Below are 19353 nucleotides of genomic sequence, written 5' to 3'. Positions count from 1 at the left end.
TCCATTTGTGATTTGAAGAATGTTACAAATTGTGTTTACAAAAGTGTCTTTGGATGCATCTTTTGGGAGATGAGTACACCAGACTGTGATGTGTCTCTTGTTTTCTATGGTTATTAGTACAATACTACCATTCCTTTTAGTGATTTTTTTTTTGTTACTTGCCACTTAGAATGTATTCACAGATAAGAAATGAGCAGGCAAGAAATGTTTTTTTTTTTCTTCTGAATGGCATGTTTACCAGTGTGGACCCAATCTGAAAAGAACCCCTTGAAGAACCAATGAGTGTGAACATTTTTAATAGAATGTGTTTTACAGTAGTTTAATTTTTTTTATTAAAATTGATATTTTGTGTTCTTGTTACACTAGCATCAAATTTATATTTTGTTTTGCAATTGTGAATATACATGTAATAACCTCTGACCATTTTTTTTTAGTCTCCTTGTGTTCAGTTTTCCCCAACTTCCTGATTGTGTGGATGATCAGCTCCGTGTCGTGGGAGCTTTGTAAGACCCCATTGACAGCTTGCTTGAATTAAGAATTAACAAGAATAAAAGTTGTAAAACTGGGTTTAGAGATGTAGAGCCAGATTTTCAAAGGTATTTAGGCACTTAGTGGAATAATCCCACTAGGCACCTGTCTGCATTTTAGACACCTAGTGTTTTTTCAAAATCTGACCTTTAGCTATTTTATAGAAAATTTTTTTAAAAAAAACCCATCTGACAGGTTGGATCACAGAACCCCCTTGGGACTGCCAACGGATCTGACACGACTACTTCTGCCCCTGCCTTCCCTGCCAGCTTGGGACTCCAGAGCCCTGCCTTGTTGTGCCAGACATGCTTGCTGGCTACAAACACAGACCCAGGTCTGAACCATGTCCCACAAACTGCTGCTTAACTGAAAGCAGCTTAAGAAATGTCCTTGTTCTCTCACTCAGATACCTAACTCCCAATGGGGTCCAAACCCCAAATAAATCAGTTTTACCCTGTATAAAGCTTATACAGGGTAAATTCATAAATTGTTCACCCTCTATAACACTGATAGAGAGATATGCACAGCTGTGTGCCCCCCCTCCCCCGTATTAATACATATTATGGGTTAATTAATAAGTAAAAAGTGATTTTATTAAATACAAAAAGTAGGATTTAAGTGATTCCAAGTGATAACAGACAGAACAAAGTAAATTACCAAACAAAACACGCAAGTCTATGCCTAATCTAGTAAGAAAACTGAATACAGATAAAACCTTACCCTCAGAGGTGTTCCAGTAAGCTTCCTTTTTCAGACTAGTCTCCTTCTAGTCTGGATCCAGTAATCACTCACACACCCTGTGGTTACTGTCCTTTGTTCCAGTTTCCTTCAGAGCTCCTTTGGGGTGGAGAGGATATGTCTTGAGCCAACTGAAGACAAAATGGAGGGTCTCCCAAGGCTTTATATAGTTTCTTCTTGCGGATCTAAACCCCTCCCTCCACCTGTGCAGGATTACAGCTACAGAATGGAGTTTTGGAGTCACATGGGCAAGTCACATGTCCATGCATGACTCAGAACTTTACAGTCCAAACCACATAGCCAGGAAAGCTCAGATTGGATTGGTGTCTATCAGGGTCTATTGTCAGCTTAAATGTTTCTTGAATGGGCGCTTAACTTGCATATTCCTTTCTAAAGAAGGGGACCAAATGCCTTACTAAGGCTACTTAAAATCAAACAAGTATACAGCCAATATTCATAACTTTGAATATAAAAATGATACATGCATACAAATAGGATGAATATGTGCAGTAGATCATAACCTTTACAGAGATATGTTACATGGCATATGTAGCATAAAACATATTCCAGTTATGTTATATATACATTCATGAGCATATTCCCATAAAGCATTATGTGGTGCAACATCACACCAACCCTATGTTAAAATAACACAATTTAGGTTGTAAAGTCAAGCACTCAAAAGTTCAGGAATGACGGAATTAGGTTTGCTCAGACAACCTTAATTCTGAGCCCACATGTCATTTCTGTACACTGAATGAGGCAGGGGTCTTCTGGAGTAATATTGTATTTGATCATATAATTGAAGACTATATCATAAGGTAAGTGAACAAGGTGGCAGAATTAAGGTGGTGTGGTCAATCATAATTCTAGTATTTCAGAACTGTTGAGTGTTTGATTGAGCAACATCAATAACATTTAATATAGTAATATTGAATATAATTTCCTAATTTATATTTTTAAAGAACAAATATATCCAATAAAATGTATTCTGTACAACTATAACATGCACGGGGCATGGGCATGGCACATGTTTGTTGTGCCAACCTGCACTATGTACCAGTTTAAGGGCCATGCCTTACACTAGCTCAGTGGTCCCCAACCTTTTTGTGGTCAATAGCACATTCATGTTTTCAGAAGAGTGTGGCGGGCGCCAACAATTTTTCAAGGCTTATTTTGTATTTGTACATTAAATAATATAAAAAATCATATTAATATTACATAATATATGAATGCATAAGAGAAAAAAGGTAATTTTACATGTAAAAGGTATTAATTAAATTATGTGGCAATTACTCTTTCACCTTACCATGTGAATTTGCTCATTTTATCAACCTGTAAGAAAAATTAAGGAGTTTTTACAAAATAAATATTGTAACAGTTTTCATCCTATTTATTTTTTAAAAAGTAAAATTATTTTTGATTGGACAGTTTTTTGGAAAAATTTAGACTAGCTGAAGCAGAAAGTGAGGCTAGTAATATTTCAGTCCTATATATAAAACATTGTTGAACTGCTGGTCCAGATATATTTATTATTCTTATTTTAACATAGATAGCCAGTTATGGTTAATTAAAAAATATTCTTTGTGTTGTTACTTGTATCTGGATTTAAATAAATAAACAAATTTTTAAAAAAAGTTAAATACAAGTTAACCATATGCGCTCATCAGCACTTAATGGAAAATAGGTATAATTAATTCATGTGGTTTTTTTTCTAATAAAGTCCGTGTGATTTTTGGCACTGCATTTCTTCAGCCAATTTTTCATAGTTGGGAGAGTAGGATGATATTCCCGTTTGTAAGCAATCATTAAGATGAGCATCTATACGCTCAGATCTGTATTTAGATTTTATGATGTTCATTGTTGAAAACAGAACTTTGCATAAAAAAGTGGAACCGAAATAAGATTTTATTTTGTATGCTACATTTTTTAAGGCAGGAAACTTTTTTCGGTCAAAGTTTTCATCTGTTGCGCAGGATTTTAGAACAATATCATTTTGAAAGTCCAAAATCTCCAGTTCCACGTCTTCTGTTCTTTCTTGAATGAGACTCGCAATTGATGTAACCATTTCTGTTACCTTTATTTGGCAAGTAAAAGGATTCACAAGAAAGGCAACTACAGGCTCAATGATGGTGAACTGTTGAAATCTCTTTTCAAATTATTCTAGAGTGTTTGAATGTGGATAACAAATGGTGATGGGTTAAAATTACTGTCACATACCACTTTCTTCATACTTGGGAAATGTATGAGAGACTTCGTCTTCATATGTGACATCCACAAAATCAGTTTTGCTTTGAATGATTTTACAGAACCTATCATTTGAGCCACATGTTTGTCTTTTCCCTGGAGCTCAAGATTTAAAATGTTCCATTTGTCAGCGATGTCGGCAAGAAAAGCCAAGTCTGTTAATCAGCTGGAGTCTTCTAGTTGCTCGAAGTTCTGATCTGTGGACTTCAGAAATTCTTTGATCTCTTCAATTAGGCTTAAAAAATATTCAAGAACTTTACCTTTGCTCAGCCATTGTACTTCTGTGTGCAAGATAAGATCAGATTGTTTATCATCAACAGGGCCTTAAAAAGTCAGTGTTGCAAAGGTTTAGTTTGAATAGTGTTAATTATTTTAACAACGACATTCATGACGTGTTGAAAAGAAAGAACTTTGACGCACAAAGCTTCTTGGTGGATAATAAGACATAAAGTTCGGAAAGGATTCATTCTTCTTGCAGAGTGCAATGAATCCATTGGTGCTGTCCATCATTGCTGGTGCCCTATCAGTGGTGATTGTAGACAGCTTGTGTAGTGGCATACTAATTGATGTTGCATATGATTTGAATAAAGTACAGATGTCCGCACCCTTTGTTTGCCCTTTCATAGGCAATACTTTTAGTAACTCTTCTTTTATGGTGAAATAACTAAATACCATCCTCACCATAACTGCCAACTGCACTGTATCTGATATATCTGTCGACGCATTGAACTGCAGTGAAAACCAGTCACATATTTCCAAGTCATCCTTTAGCTGAGTTTGCAGTCGCTTGAAATTGCATGTATCCTCCTTGTAACTGTGTTGTCTGATAACTGCAAGTGTTGTATTACTGACAAAATCTCACGCTTGTTAGGAAATCCTTGAAACAGGCAATCGACACCAGTCAAAAATGCTTCCTTCAACAATTCATCATCTTCAAAGGGTTTTTTCTTCCTGCAAGCAGATGAGCAATTTTAAAGGAAGCAATAGTAGCACTTTTAGACTTTACCACTTGTCTAGTGAAAACAGATTACTGGGCAGATAGGTTTGATTGGAGTTGATTAATTTTCTTCTTTCTCAACTCAGATTTAAGTGGATGGCTAATGTCAAAAGAGCTGTGATTAGTTTGGAAATGGCGTTTGACATTGTTTTTTTGGCACTGCAGCAGTACCACCGCACAATAAGCAAACACATTTCCCTTTATTTTCAGTAAAACAATAGGATTCTTCCCACTGTGCGTTGAAATAATGCATATATTGTCTTTTATTTGAACCACTCATTTTGGGACAAAATGTTAAAAAAATAATAAATCGCAAAGCACGAGAAAACAGCAGTATCACTGCAGTGGAAGAATACTCACATACAGGGCCGGCTCCAGGCACCAGCGGAGCAAGCACACTCTTGGGGCGTCACATGCTATGGGGCGGCATTTCGTCCATTCTTCGGGTGGCAGAGTCCGAGCGGGGTTTTTTTTTTCCTGCTTCAGCAGTTCGGGCGTGGTGTAGTGCTCTTTGGCAGTTCAGGCGGCGGCAGTGCGAGGCTTTTTTTTTTTTTTTTTTTATTTTAAGTAGCCTTAGTAAGGCATTTGGTCCCCTTCTTTAGAAAGGAATATGCAAGTTAAGCGCCCAATCAAGAAACACTTAAGCTGACAATAGACCCTGATAGACACCAATCCAATCTGAGCTTTCCTGGCTATGTGGTTTGGACTGTAAAGTTCTGAGTCATGCATGGACATGTGACTTGCCCATGTGACTCCAAAACTCCATTCTGTAGCTGTAATCCTGCACAGGTGGAGGGAGGGGTTTAGATCCGCAAGAAGAAACTATATAAAGCCTTGGGAGACCCTCCATTTTGTCTTCAGTTGGCTCAAGAGATATCCTCTCCACCCCAAAGGAGCTCTGAAGGAAACTGGAACAAAGGACATGCCAGACATTTTTTTTTTTTGCAGTTCTGGGCAGTGTGGAGAAAAGCCGTGGCCCCGCACCTATGGGGGACAGAAAACACCAGCGCCCGCAGCCTGCAGCCCCAGAGTTCTCTGTCCCTGGCAGGTGTGGGGCCGCGGCTTCTCTCCCTTGCTGGGCATTACCTTTCACACCGTGTCACTAGGCAGGCACACATAAATGCCCTGGTGGGTGCCATAGCACGCGCAGACACCGCGTTGGGGACCACTGCACTAGCTGACTCTACACAAGGTGCAATCAAGTGCACAAAATAAACAGAAAAAAATAAATAGGTTTTTAATTGCTTTCTGTTATACTTTGTTACTTTCAAAAGTATCAGGTGAATAATTTTCAGGGAGAGTGTGATTTTTTTTTTCCCCACATGTAGAGTTTTAATGCTTTGCTGTCTTAATTTTGTTTCAGATCGATTTACCATCTAGCAGTTATTTTTATGTTAATTTCAAATAACTAAAATTTTGAAAGTTCTCTCTCCACACAAAGCATAAGAAGAAACATTACCAAATGTACAGTGCTTCCCATTATTACCAATGTGATTTGCAGATAAAAATATAAAATAGACTCCTTTTTAAATGTTACTTTATACACAATCACACACCAAGTATTGAAATCATGTTTTAATTTTTTGTTTCTCTTTCCAAACTAGATATGCAAGACTGGAGATAAAATATGGCCACAGCAAAATATTGTGTGATAACATGCAATGTTGGAAAATATGGAAAGACTTTGTGTAATAAATATTTATATATGATGTAGATTCATTCTCAAGAACAGGTTTTAAAAACAATAAAATTTACACTACTTTCGTGGGTTTTTGCCAAGCAGTAAGCAAAGGTGTCTTTAGGATTTTTTTGGTAATAAAGGGAAAATATTTTGACAAAAATGATAGAGTTTAGTGGAATTAGAGTATAAACGTTGCACTGTCAAGTACACGGTGGCATACTTTTTGTAGTTTGTTTTAATAAAACCTATCATAGGTCCGTGTAAACGGTGTAGGAATCTTATATATACAGCGCAGATCAGAAATCATGCTGCACGTGTCTCCTCTGTGCTGCCCCAGCAAGGCTATGGCGTGGCTCTTTTAAGAATCGGCTTGTTCCCTCTCTTGTGACGGGGGGTTTGGACTTCCCTCCTTACTGCAAGGGAATGCAAGCCCTTCTGTTTTTGTGTCATGCTTGGCTGAGCTAAGAGGAGGTAGTGGCTCTGGGATGCCCCTTGGGCAGGAGGTCAGCTGAGGGGTCTGGGCTCTGAAGTTCTGGCCTGGGTTAGTGGAAGTTCCAAAGCTGTGGCCTGAGGGGCAGGAGCACATACCCTTGACCCCATACCTGCATCTCATCTGCACAGTAGTTTGTGTCCAGGGACATGGCAGTTGCTGCTGCCAAGAGGCAGCTGGGGAGTGAGCTCCAGCCCAGCACCCTTCCTGGGAGTCCCCAGTGGGCATGTCTGAAACCCCTGGCCCAGGAAACTTGCCAGGGTGTGTGTGTGTGTTTATCTCTCCCTGTCCCTCCGTCTCCCAGGCTTCTAAGACAGCTGCTGTATAGTAAATAATTTCCCTCTGGGACATCATAAATGGTGGTAATAGAGACTAATGTGTGAGACTGGGGAGGAGCCACCCTGGAGCAGCCCTCCCTCCACCCTATTCTCCCAGCTGCCCCCAGAACCTCTCCTAAATACTCTGTAGCTCAGACACGCACAACCCCTCCTATACATACCCCTCACTGCACACACACAATCCTCCTCCCCTACTCACCCCTCGCTTTTTTTTTTTTTGGACGGAGGTCAAAAATGTCATGTTCAATGGAGTTTGTGGCCCCCTCAGTACAAAATAATAATAATAATTGAGGGAATATTGATGCCAATACATTTCACCAATGCAGTACTAATTGCATGAATGTTTTACTAATTACTTTAATTGCTTTCAAAAATATTTTCAAAGTTCTGTTGAACTAGTAATCACAACAGTAAAATAAAAAAACCTTAAATGTGCTTTTTTCTACTGATATACTGAAAAAATTTATATAGCCAAATTTATTACTTATACTCTGCATGGGTGTGCCTGCATGCAATCTTTGGCTGTAATTTCAACATCTTTAATAAATTAAGGATTGGTTTTGGTTATTAATAGCTATTCTTAGCGATCGGCCCCCTTCACCATCTACTAAACCAGACCATTCCCTTCCCCTCCCATCACCAGGGTGCAGAAACCCTTTTGGTCCCACCTTTTTCAAGCCCAAGTGCTCTAATATACACAACTTACCTGTACATTTATTTCAGTGTAGAGTTCATATATTCAAATAAACATATTACCATATGTTAGAGTATTTAGCTGCCTAAGGCATTTGGAAATAAGGCATTTGAAAGCCGCCTTATGTAGTTGTGAAGGAACGACAGGCTTCTCGCAGGTGGAGGAGAGGTTTAGGAGTGTGTGGCAATTGAGTGGGTGTTTGGATGGGAGCACTTAACTTTCTTTTACTTTTTTTTATTCCACTGCCTCACCCTCAGAAAATTAACTGAAAAAACCCTATGTTATTACAATTGAGGTATAACAATTGGTTCCTGAAAATTGCATCATAAGTCGAAATGTCGTAACTTGGAACCGCAATACACTCCATTGCGGGACCGAGCGTCGTAAAGTCGAAACCAGTTGTTGTAAGTCTAATTGGGGTCAATTCAGAAACGTAAGTGTTGTAATTCGAACGTCGTAAAGTCAGGGACTGCCTGTAATTGCTAACCTTGAAATAAATATAATGCAGGACAGATACAGCTCACTCTACTCATGCAAGTAGTCCTGTTTACTTCAATGGACTTAATCATCTAAGTAAGGCAAGCAAGATTTGACCTCATATGTATAATGTGGCTGTATTAACACTGATGTGGAAACATCAACTTTTGGATTTACTGAAATTTTTTAATTTAAATTTTTTGATGTTGCATTAATATATCTTTCTGCATTTAATAGGTAAATAAATAACAAATACCCAACAATATAGTATTAGGAAACTTCATCTTTAGTTAGAAACCATTTGAACTTTCTTCATGATTTGTGTCAGATGAAACTTTCATTGGAATTTCATTTTGATGTCACATGGCTACTTCTCTGTAGTTCTTGCACATTCATAAATACATATAGCACACTCTCTCAGTGAAAAGTGCTGGTCTCTGGTATATTTCTCCCTCTTCGCAACAAAGATACAATCTAAACTAGGCTATTAATGCAATACATATACATAAAAATATATAAAGTGGCAGAGTAATGTCTGTTTTAGAGCAGTGGTTCTTAACCTGGGGTGCATACACCCTCTGGGGATGCAAGATGCTCTTTCTGGGGGTGCAAGACATGCCAGATTTTTTTAGAAGGTAAGTCATCGAAAACAAATTAAGCACAGGCACCTAAGTACAACTACTTTTTTCATCAAAACTATGTATTTATTAACATTATATGTTTTTAACGATTACTGTAATATACAAATAAAAAATATATCTAGGTTTAAAGAACTGACCTACTTCAATGATTTTTGATAAGAGGTGAGAGAACATATTTTGAGAACCAAAGGGGTGCAGGCTGCTGTAAAGGTTAAGAACCACTGTTTTAGAGGCTAGTACTCATTCATAGCTTTCTGTCATCAAATGGAGAAGTGTGTGTTTGGTTAGGGCCTTTTGGCTTAATTGGGAGGAGTTTATCCTTTGAATTTATATTTCATATTAATTTATTTGTGTGTAAGAGGGAGAATTGGGTCAAGTAGTTTGAAAATAAATAAGATAATAGGAACTGCAATATTGGGTCAGACCAAAGATCGGTTTAGCTCAATATCCTTGTTTCTGACAATGGTCAGTACCAGATGCAGGGGGAAAGTGTAAGAAACTCTGTAATAGGCAGTTATGGAATAACTTTTCCATGGGGAAAAATTCTTCCTAAACCTACGAGTTAGTCTAGTGTATGCCCTCAAACAAGAAGGTTTATACCCCATTCAAATTTAAAAAAAAAATCTTTACTAATGAAACTCTGGATGTTCTCATTATATGTCCAGTTCTTCTTTTAAATCTGCTACCTCTTGGCCTCTATCCTATCTTGTGGCAATTAGTTCCACAGGCCAGTTTTGTGTGTAGTGAAAACATTTCCTTCAATCAGTTTTAATTGTGTAGCCTTTGCATTTCATTGAATGTTCGTATATAGTTGCATTATGAAAAAGGTAAATAGATGTGTCCTGTCTGTCTTCTCTATACTAGTTGTTATTTTGTATACATCTATCAAATTCCCTCTTATTAATGTATTGTATAAAGTAGTTTTGCTCTTTTCAACGTATCGAAATTTTTCTAGGTAGGTCTCTATTTTTATCACCTGTCTCTGAATACTCACTATTTCTGCTATATCCTTTTTGGTTTGGCACCAGAACTGAATACGTTATTCCAGCTGAGGGCATACCATTTGTAAATGTAATATCATTATATTTTCAGTGTTATTTTCCATCTCATTCTTTATGCATCCTCACATTTTATTTTCTCTTTTTAACCCACATTGCACATTGATTAGTAAAACACACATGGAAAAAGGGGCATGTATACACTAGAATACCTTTTGTTAAGTGGGTATATTTGTGTATAAATCAGAAAGATGTTAAATGAAAACAAGAGACAAGATAGCTGTTAGAAGTCACAGTACAGCAGTGTGAAGGTGAAGTCTCAACAGGTATGTAGTTCAATAGGATTTTAATTGGATACTTGATGAGAAAACAGTGTCTGCTGATAAAAGGGCTGTAGAATTGTTATTGGGGGAACACCTGATGGTATCTGCCAAGATTTTCTCATCCCCTCACCTCTTTTTCCAAGTGGCAGCAGTAAGAAGTGTAGGTAAGATATAATAACCTATATGTTCCCATTTTGAGTACTGATGTGTTATGTAATCCATATTAAAGACAAACTGATTTCTGATTTTACATGCTGTGTTCATTGTTGCTTTAAACAAAATCTATTTGTTTTTCATTCTGTATTTCTGACTTTTCTCCTTCACTATTTTTAAGGTAAATCAGATATCTTAATTTTTGTGACATTTCTTTTATTTCAATAGGCTACGAGAGCAAGAACGAAAAGAGGCAGAAGAAGCTAGTCAGAAAGAAATAGAAGAATGGGAAAAGTCACTTTTAGCTGAAGCAGCACCTACAAGGATGGAGACCATGTGGGAAATTCCAGCTATTGGTCATTTCCTTTGTTTAGCACAACAAATTCTAAACTTGCCTGAAATAGTCTTCTATGAGTTGGAACGTTGTCTTCTAATGCCTCAGTGTAATGCTTTTTTATCCAAAATAATGACTTCTTTGTTAAGTCCTCCTCATCGAAGATCTACCTTGCATCGAAGACCAACTCTTCCTTACAGGACTTGGGAAGCAGCACTTAGACAGAAAGTGCAACAGTGGTACACTGTTGTAGGGCAAACTGACAACCCTGATGGCTGTGCAGAAAAGCTTGGGCTATGCCCCCAGTTTTTTAAAGTCCTTGGGGAAGTTAATCCTTTGGAGGGAACACCATTTCATGAGCTCCCATTCTACCAAAAAGTATGGCTGTTAAAAGGCCTCTGTGACTTTGTATATGAAACACAAAAAGATGTTCAAGATGCTGTGCTTGGGCAGCCTATCCATGAGTGCAGGGAAGTGATCCTTGGTTATGATTTCTTGGAGAATGCCTACGTTCATTTTCCACAGTTCTGTGGTGCTGATGTACGGATTTACAAACAGAGGCCTTTTCAAGCCCCTGCATTTCCAGCTCCACCCATCAAAGTAAAAAAAGTACCACGGATTAAATTGGAGAAAGTGAAATGTGAGTATGTCAGCAAAAGCAATGGGGAAGTCAGATTTGGTGGTAGAGAAGAGCTGCTACCTCACTGTAAAATAGAAGTAGGGAAAAGTATGGATTCTCTTATTTGTTGTCCAGCGAAAATTCACTTGGATAGTTTCAGTATCACCACGGAAAAAGAAATGAAACCCAATTGTGAAATTAAAATGCACAGAGCCTGTGACATTAAAAAAATTGGCTGCTGTAAAGAGAACCAGGAGAAGCCAATTAGTCCAGGAGAAATTGTTGGCTTTGGGGAACCTCTCAGCCCAGGAGAAATCAGAGTTGTAGAAAATGGAGAGAAACGTCATGAAGCTTCCCTAATAAAAACTGAGCCCAGCCGATTAAAAACAAATACCCTTAAAACCTGCCAAGTGCATGTGAATGGGAGTCATAGCAACAATCCAGACATGAATTGCCACAAAGTTGCTAGAGAAATGTTTCTGGAGAATTCACTATGGAGTAATAAGAAACTAAAACTTACTAAGATGCGAGCTAAAAAGAAGAAAAAGAAGAAAAAGAAACTGAAAGACATTTTGAATGCACATCTGCAGAGAAAACGTGATGACCTGCAAAGAAAGCGTGAGATTCATCCTCACCCATTCAAGACTTACAAACCTGAGATCCAGAATAAGTTGTTTATCATCAAAAAGAAAGCAAAACACAAGAAGCACAAATCTGGTAAGTTGATTTTATTATACTAAAAGCGAGAGAGAGGGTGATAGTGGCGTGTTCTTAAAATAGACTTTGTAGCTGTATTTGTTATATTTTATTTTGCGAATGGGAACAGTATCATGCCTTTTACGTTTCTGATATTAATTTTAGATGGAAGAGTTTCACATCCAATATATGGTATGGTCAGAGCCGGTCCGTCAGTTGATAAAACTTGACAAAACATGATTTATGTACAGTTTTCAGGGTAGCCTGTAGTCAGTGTAGTTTGCTGTGAGACTTTTTACTTGACGCAAAAAGCATCTGAGGCTATATCTACACTTGGAGCAGCATGTAGAGCACAGATACCACACGCCCCCTACCACAGGTAAAATAGCAGTGTGGTATTTAAACAGGATATAAATTGTGTAAGCTGTTTTACATGGTACTGCCATACTTGCATTTGTCAAACTCTTTAGCAAGGTGGTCATCACTAGCAGTGCTCTCAGAAATACCAACAGTATTTTAAAGAAATGATTTTACAAAGTGTTTTGCCATGTGTATATAGTGAAAATTTTTTTACATTTTCAATATTCAGATTGTTGGGCTGAGCAAAGTGCCTGACCTTCCATCATTGAAATCAATGGAAATAATGCTATTGACTTCAAAGGGAGCAGGAGCAGGCCCTTAAAAATTATTCTGTCTGATTTTTTTTAACTAACCATTGTTACAAATAATACTATTTTTAATATGATTACTTGATTACTGTAACAGAGAGATCAGGGGAAAATTACAATTTTCTGTTTGTTCACTTTGTATATCTTATATATAGTGCATTGAGCACTAAAAATCTTACTATCACAAATTCCTCATCTGTGTTAGCTGCTATGGTTGTAATTTGATGCCCAATGTTTGTAACATACTAACTTTTCATTTTGTTTTAATGCTTAAAACATAAACAACATTATCTTGCTTAAGGCAACTTCATGAACTAGGATCTGCTGTCAAATGAGTCTGCGGACAGTTGATGTAATTTCTTTGATTCTATTTTAAGGGCTTCTTTATTTCTACTAATCTTTATTAAGGTATATTTTGGGTACCAAGCATGTTATATTGGGAGAGCCTATTATAACAGAAATAAGTATGCTAGGCTGCAAATTAAAAAAAAAAGTGGACAATGAAATAATATTATATTAATCATAAAATGAGCTTCGTAATTAAGTAGTAAATCTAGCAGTAAGCTAATGGAAGTACCTGGTTATTTATATCAAATTGCACTTTGTGTGGTAAGGGATCCTAGTTTCACACTGGAATTGTTATGGTGAATTTGTCATGGGAAATATTAAAGAATATAAACGATTTGTTAAAAAATACATTTCTCTGTAATTCTAGTCTAGTATCTATACTTTCCCTTCATAGAGTCCCACTCTTAAATTGTGGGCTCCAGCAGATGGCTTGGGAATGTTCTCACACATTAAGAGTTTTTCAGAATTTCCTGTATCAAGGTGACTGATGGGAATGTGGGAGAGAGTGTACAGAGTTTTCATATGTTTTGTTTGTATAATACATTTATAATGTGCTTATCACAAGGCATCTGAGTACCATGCAAAGAAGACAAATACAAAAAATACTAAAGCGAAATCAGCTAAGAGTACAATGTGCATCATAAAAAAAAGCAAACCCAAAAACAGAACACCTCCAAAGGATCAGTTTTGAACTAGTAAGAGGAATAGATAAAAGGTAGACAGTTAATTTAAAAAAAAAAAAAAGCCCAAGGAGGGAATCCAAAGATTAAAAAAATGGGTCAACTGAAGTAGATGAAACTTCTAGCATGCACTAAAGCAGGAATCTAAACCACGAGGGCCACATGAGGACTAGTACATTGGCCCGAGGGCTGCATCACTGACCCCCCCACCGCGCTGCCCCTGGCCCCACCCTCACTTCACCCCTTCCATGAGGCCCCACCTCTTCCCATCCCTTCTCCGCCCCCATTCCAACCCCTTCCCCAGATCCCCGCCCCTGCCCCACCTCTTCTCCGCCTCCCTCCTGGAAAGTGCTAAGCGCTGCCAAACAGCTGTTTGGTGGCAGGAAGTGCCTGCAGGTAGGCAGAGGAGTGGGGACGCGGCGCGCTGGGGAGAGGGGAGCCTGACGGGCCACAGGACATAACTCCAGGGGGGCACGCGGAGCTTGGTGGGCAGCTTGGCAGGCCGCAGGAAATAACCCCACAGGCCACATGAGCTCGTGGGCCGCGTGTTTGAGACCCCTGCACTAAAGAGAGTGAGTGAGGTGCTCTGTGGACCTCTTCTAGGAGGAATTTCCACAGCTGAGACCCTCAGACAGACATGGAACTTCCATACAGCCTTTCCCTGATTGAACCTAGAGACCAAGGGTATGTCTACACTATGAAATTAGGTCGAATTTATAGAAGTCAGTTTTATAGAAATTGTCTTTAAATAGTCGATTGTGTGTGTCCCCACACAAAATGCTTTAAGTGCATTAACTTGGCAGGGTGCTTCCACAGTACTGAGGCTAGCGTCGACTTCCGCAGTGTTGCACTGTGGATAGCTATCCCACAGTTCCCGCAGTCTCCGCTGCCCATTGGAATTCTGGGTTGAGATCCCAATGCCTGATGGGGCAAAAAACATTGTCGCGGGTGGTTCTGGGTACATGTCGTCAGGCCCTCCCTCCCTCTGTGAAAGCAACGGCAGACAATTGTTTCGCACCTTTTTTCCTGAGTTACCTGTGCAGACGCCATAACAAGGCAAGCATGGAGCCCGCTCAGCTCACTGTCACCGTATGTCTCCTGGGTGCTGGCAGACGCGGTACTATATTGCTACACAGCAGCAGCAACCCATTGCCTTGTAGCAGCAGACGGTGCAGTAGGCCTGAAAGCCATCCTCATTGTGTCCAAGGTGCTCCTGGCCGCCTCGGTAAGGTCGGTCAGGAGCACCTAGGCAGACATGGGCGCAGGGACTAAATTAGAAGTAACTCGACCAGGTCATTCTCTTTAGTCCTGCAGGCAGTCCTATTGCACCATCTTCTGCCGGGCAGGCAGGAGATGAGGATGGCTAGCAGTCCTACTGCACCGTCTGCTGCCAGCCAAAGATGAAAAGATAGATGGAGTGGATCAAAACAAGAAATAGACCTGATTTGTTTTGTATTCATTTGCTCCCCCCTCCCTCTCTCCCTCCTTGAAATCAACAGCCAACAATCGTTTTGGTGAGGTCTGTCAGGGGCACCTTGAATGGAGATTCAGTCCTGTCTGAAATACCAGAGGGAGGGATAGCTTAGTGGGTTGAGCATTGGCCTGCTAAACCCAGGGTTTTGAGTTCAATCCTTGAGGGAGCCATTCTGCGTGACAGTTGTTTTTGTTTCTCCTTGTTGTAAAGCCACCCCCTTTGTTGATTTTAATTCCCTGTAAGCCAACCCTGTAAGCCATGTCATCAGTTGCCCCTCCCTCCATCAGAGCAATGGCAGACAATGGTTCCACGCCTTTTTTCTGTGCAGACGCCATACCACGGCAAGAACGGAGCACGCTCAGATCACTTTGGTAATTAGGAGACCATTAAACACCACATGCATTATCCTGCAGTATATACAGCACCAGAACCTGGCAAAGCGAAACTGGGCGACGTCAGTGCGGTGATGAGACTGATGAGGACATGGACACAGACTTCTCTCAAAACACAGGCCCTAGCAATGCAGGCATCATGGTGCTAACGAGACAGGTTCATGTGATGGAACGCCGATTCTGGGCCCGGGAAACAAGCAGAGATTGGTGGGAACGCTTAGTGTTGCACTGTTGCACTGGGACGATTCCCAGTGGCTGCGAAACTTTCCCATACATAAGGGCACTTTCATGGAACTTTGTGACTTGCTTTCCCCTGCCCTGAAGCGCATGAATACCACGATGAGAGCAGCCTTCACAGTTGAGAAGCGAGTGACAATAGCCCTGTGGAAAGTTGCAACGCCAGACAGCTACCGGTCATTCGGGAATCAATTTGGAGTGGGCAAATCTACTGTGGGGGCTGCTGTATTGTAAGTAGCCAACACAATCAAAGATCTGCTGATATCAAGGGTAGTGACCCTGGGAGATGTGCAGGTTATAGTGGATGGCTTTGCTGCAATGGGATTCCCTAACTGTGGTGGGGCCATAGACGGAACCCATATCTCTATCTTGACACCAGAGCACCAAGCCGGCGAGTACATAAACAGCAAGAGGTACTTTTCAATAGTGCTGCAAGCACTGGTGAATCACAAGGGATACTTCACCAACATCAACATGGGGTGGCCGGGAAAAGTACATGACACTTGCATCTTCAGGAACTCTGGTCAGTTTCAAAAGCTGCAGGAAGGGACTTTCTTCCTAGACCAGAAAATAACCGTTGGGGATGTTGAAATGCCTATAGTTATCCTTGGGGACCCAGCCTACCCCTTAATGCTCTGACTCATGAAGCCATACACAGACAGCCTGGAGAGTAGTCAGGAGCTGTTCAACTACAGGCTGAACAAGTGCAGAATGGTGATAGAATGTGCATTTGGAAGTTTAAAAGCGCGCTGGTGCAGTTTACTGACTTGGTTAGACCTCAGCGAAACCAATATTCCCACTGTTATTACTGCTTGCTGTGCGCTCCACAATATCTGAGAGAGTAAGGGGGAGACATTTATGGCGGTGTGGGAGGTTGAGGCAAATCGCCTAGCCGCTGATTACGCACAGGAACAGTGGTATTTAAAAAGACACATTTTATAGAACAATGGATACGCTCTTTCACGGTAAACCTTGCTATTAACGTTATATACATAGCACATGTGCTTTCGTTCCAAGGTCGCATTTTGCCTCCCCCCACCACGTGGCTAGCTCCTCCCCCCTTCCCAGGCTAACAGCGGGGAACGTTTCTGTTCAGCCACAGGCAAACAGCCCAGCAAGAATGGGCACCTCTCTCTCTCCTCCCCAAGTTCCATAGCCTCCTCACCCAGATGTATTTATATATGGGAACATGACCATGGGCCATGATGAGGGACATATAGGATCAGGAAAATAGCTTGAGTGAATGAGATGAGAGATTGTCCTGTTTCTACCCTAGCCCGTTCAGGATTTATGGCCCAGAGTGGTAGATACATGGGCTTCCAACACTGATGGGCTCGCTTCCCTGGCTCCCTCTTCTCCATCTGCTCCCAGCACTAACATCAGCCCTTACTTACCCCATTCTCATCACACCAACAGGGGAGGGAGAAGAGGTTACAATAAATTGTGAAGGAGATATTTGGCATCCCTCTCACCCTATCAACACTAGAGATGCTTGAGAGAGGGAGGGTAGGGTGAAATCTACCTTGCAGAGCTCTGCTTCTGATGAACCACCTGAGGTTTGTTGAAGTGAAGATACGCAGTCAGGATGCTCTGCCACAGCAGATTTTGTAGCTACTTCAAGGCAGAAAGAATGGAGAATAGTAGTTAAAGGCATATGCAGAGTGGATCTGTAAAATCTGCTGGTGCAGCTCTTTCAGACTGTCAGCCGTTTAATGACCCTCAGATATGGCTTGTTTGCTCCTGGGGGAATTCTGTGCCAAAATTAAAAATTCTGTGTACAATATTTTAAAATACTGCATATTTTGTCAAAATAACACAATTTCAATTATTTTGGTAATTTATTTCAAAATACCTGTCAGCATCTATGTCTATACCAATACAGACAACAAAAAAGATTCAAGAAATGTTTTTTGACAAATAGATTTCCTACTAGGCATATTAATACAGAACTCTTGAGTAATAATTCATTTAAACTACAATACAGAAATGTGTTTCCTGCACTCCTCAGAAGCAGTGAAAAGGCTTGGGGGAGTCAGGGGTAATGTAGGAGCTGAGGGAGAGGGAAGTAATTGCTGGGAAGGAGAATGGATGTGAACTTGGAAGATTGTTGCGTGTGGGTGGGAGGAGTATGGAAGAAGGATTGTTAGGGAGCCTCCACCAGGCAGACGCTGTCTGGCCCTGAGCCTCTCTCATTCAGTCAGGCACATCTCCCCGTCCCTGTGTGTCCTTGCTCCCCCACTCAGCCATTCCTACTCCCCCATCTCCAGATGGCCCTGCACCCCCCTCTTGTCCCCATGTGTCCTTGCACCCCCACTGAGCCACCCCTTTCACTCATGTGTCCCTGCACTCCGTCCGCCATGTGGCCTTGTGTCCCCACTCATATATTGCACCCCCACTTACATAACTGCACTCAAAAACAAACCAATGTAAAACTTTAGAGCTTACAGGTCCACTCAGTCCTAGTTCTTATGCAGCCAATTGCTAAGAGAAACAAGTTTGTTTACATTTACAGGAGATAATGCTGCCCAATTCTTATTTACAATGTCACCTGAAAGTGAGAACAGATGTTCACATAGTACTTTTGTAGTCTGCATTGCAAGGTGTTTACGTGCCAGATGTGCTAAACATTCATATGCTCCTTCATGTTTTGGCCACCATTACAGAGGACGTGCTTCCATGCTGATGACGCTTGTTAAAAAAATAATACGTTAATTAAATTTGTTACTAAACTCCTTGGGGGCAAATTGTATGTCTCCTGCTCTGTGTTTTACCCAGATTCTGCCATATATTTCATGTGACAGCACTCTCGGATGATGACCTAGCATGTTGTTCATTTTAAGAACGTTTTCTCTGCAGATTTGACAAAATGCAAAGAAGGAACCAATGTGAGATTTCTAATGATAACTACAGCACTTGACCCAAGATTTAAGAATCTGAAGTGCCTTCCAAAATCTGAGAGGTATGGAGTGTGGAGCATGCTTTCAGAAGTCTTAAAAGAGCAACACTCCAATGTGGAAACTATAGAACCCAAACCACACACAAAAAAAGAAAATCAGCGTTCTGCTGATGAGATCTGACTCAGATGATGAAAATGAACATGCATTGGTCTGCACTGCTTTGGATCGTTATCGAGCAGAACCCGTCATCAGCATGGATGCATGTCCTCTGGAGTGGTGGTTGAAGCATGAAAGGACATATGAATCTTTAGCGCATCTGGCACGTAAATAACTTTCAACACCACCGGCAACAGTGCCATGCAAACGCTTGTTCTCCCTTTTGGGTGACATAAAAAAAGAAGCAGGCATTATCTCCTTGTAAAACAAAGAAAATAACAGAACGCCACTAGCCATCACCTTCAGCCCCCAACTAAAACCTCTCCAACACATCATCAAGGATCTACAATCTATCCTGAAGGACGACCCATCGCTCTCACAGATCTTGGGAGACAGGCCAGTCCTTGCTTACAGACAGCCCCCCAACCTGAAGCAAATACTCACCAGCAACCACACACCACACAACAGAACCACTAACCCAGGAACCTATCCTTGCAACAAAGCCCATTGCCAACTGTGTCCACATATCTATTCAGGGGACACCATC

The 19353-nt window shown here is 40.5% G+C and overlaps 1 protein-coding gene across 17 annotated transcripts in view; it reads left to right on the top strand.

Annotated features, from left to right (window-relative positions):
- KIAA2026 (KIAA2026 ortholog) overlaps window positions 1-19353 on the top strand; it is a 153451-nt gene that overhangs the window by 18854 nt on the left and 115244 nt on the right. For 13 of the 17 annotated variants that reach the window (XR_005293160.2, XR_006281727.1, XR_005293158.2 and 10 more), the window contains one exon: window positions 10534-11975. Coding sequence is in view for 11 of the 17 variants with exons in the window: in XM_043515284.1 (XP_043371219.1) it covers window positions 10534-11975 (1442 nt within the window). In the remaining 6 variants the exon portion in view is untranslated. Of the gene's footprint in view, window positions 1-169; window positions 567-6114; window positions 6256-10533; window positions 11976-14964; window positions 14968-19353 lie in introns of those variants that run through there. The other 4 variants (XM_043515285.1, XM_038403213.2, XM_043515286.1 and 1 more) reach the window with 4 other exon arrangements.

The sequence above is a fragment of the Dermochelys coriacea genome, chromosome 5, assembly GCF_009764565.3.
Source record: "Dermochelys coriacea isolate rDerCor1 chromosome 5, rDerCor1.pri.v4, whole genome shotgun sequence".
NCBI classification, from domain to species: Eukaryota; Metazoa; Chordata; order Testudines; family Dermochelyidae; genus Dermochelys; species Dermochelys coriacea.
Note: the sequence above shows the minus strand (reverse complement) of the source record. Positions and strands in the feature narration are given on the sequence as shown.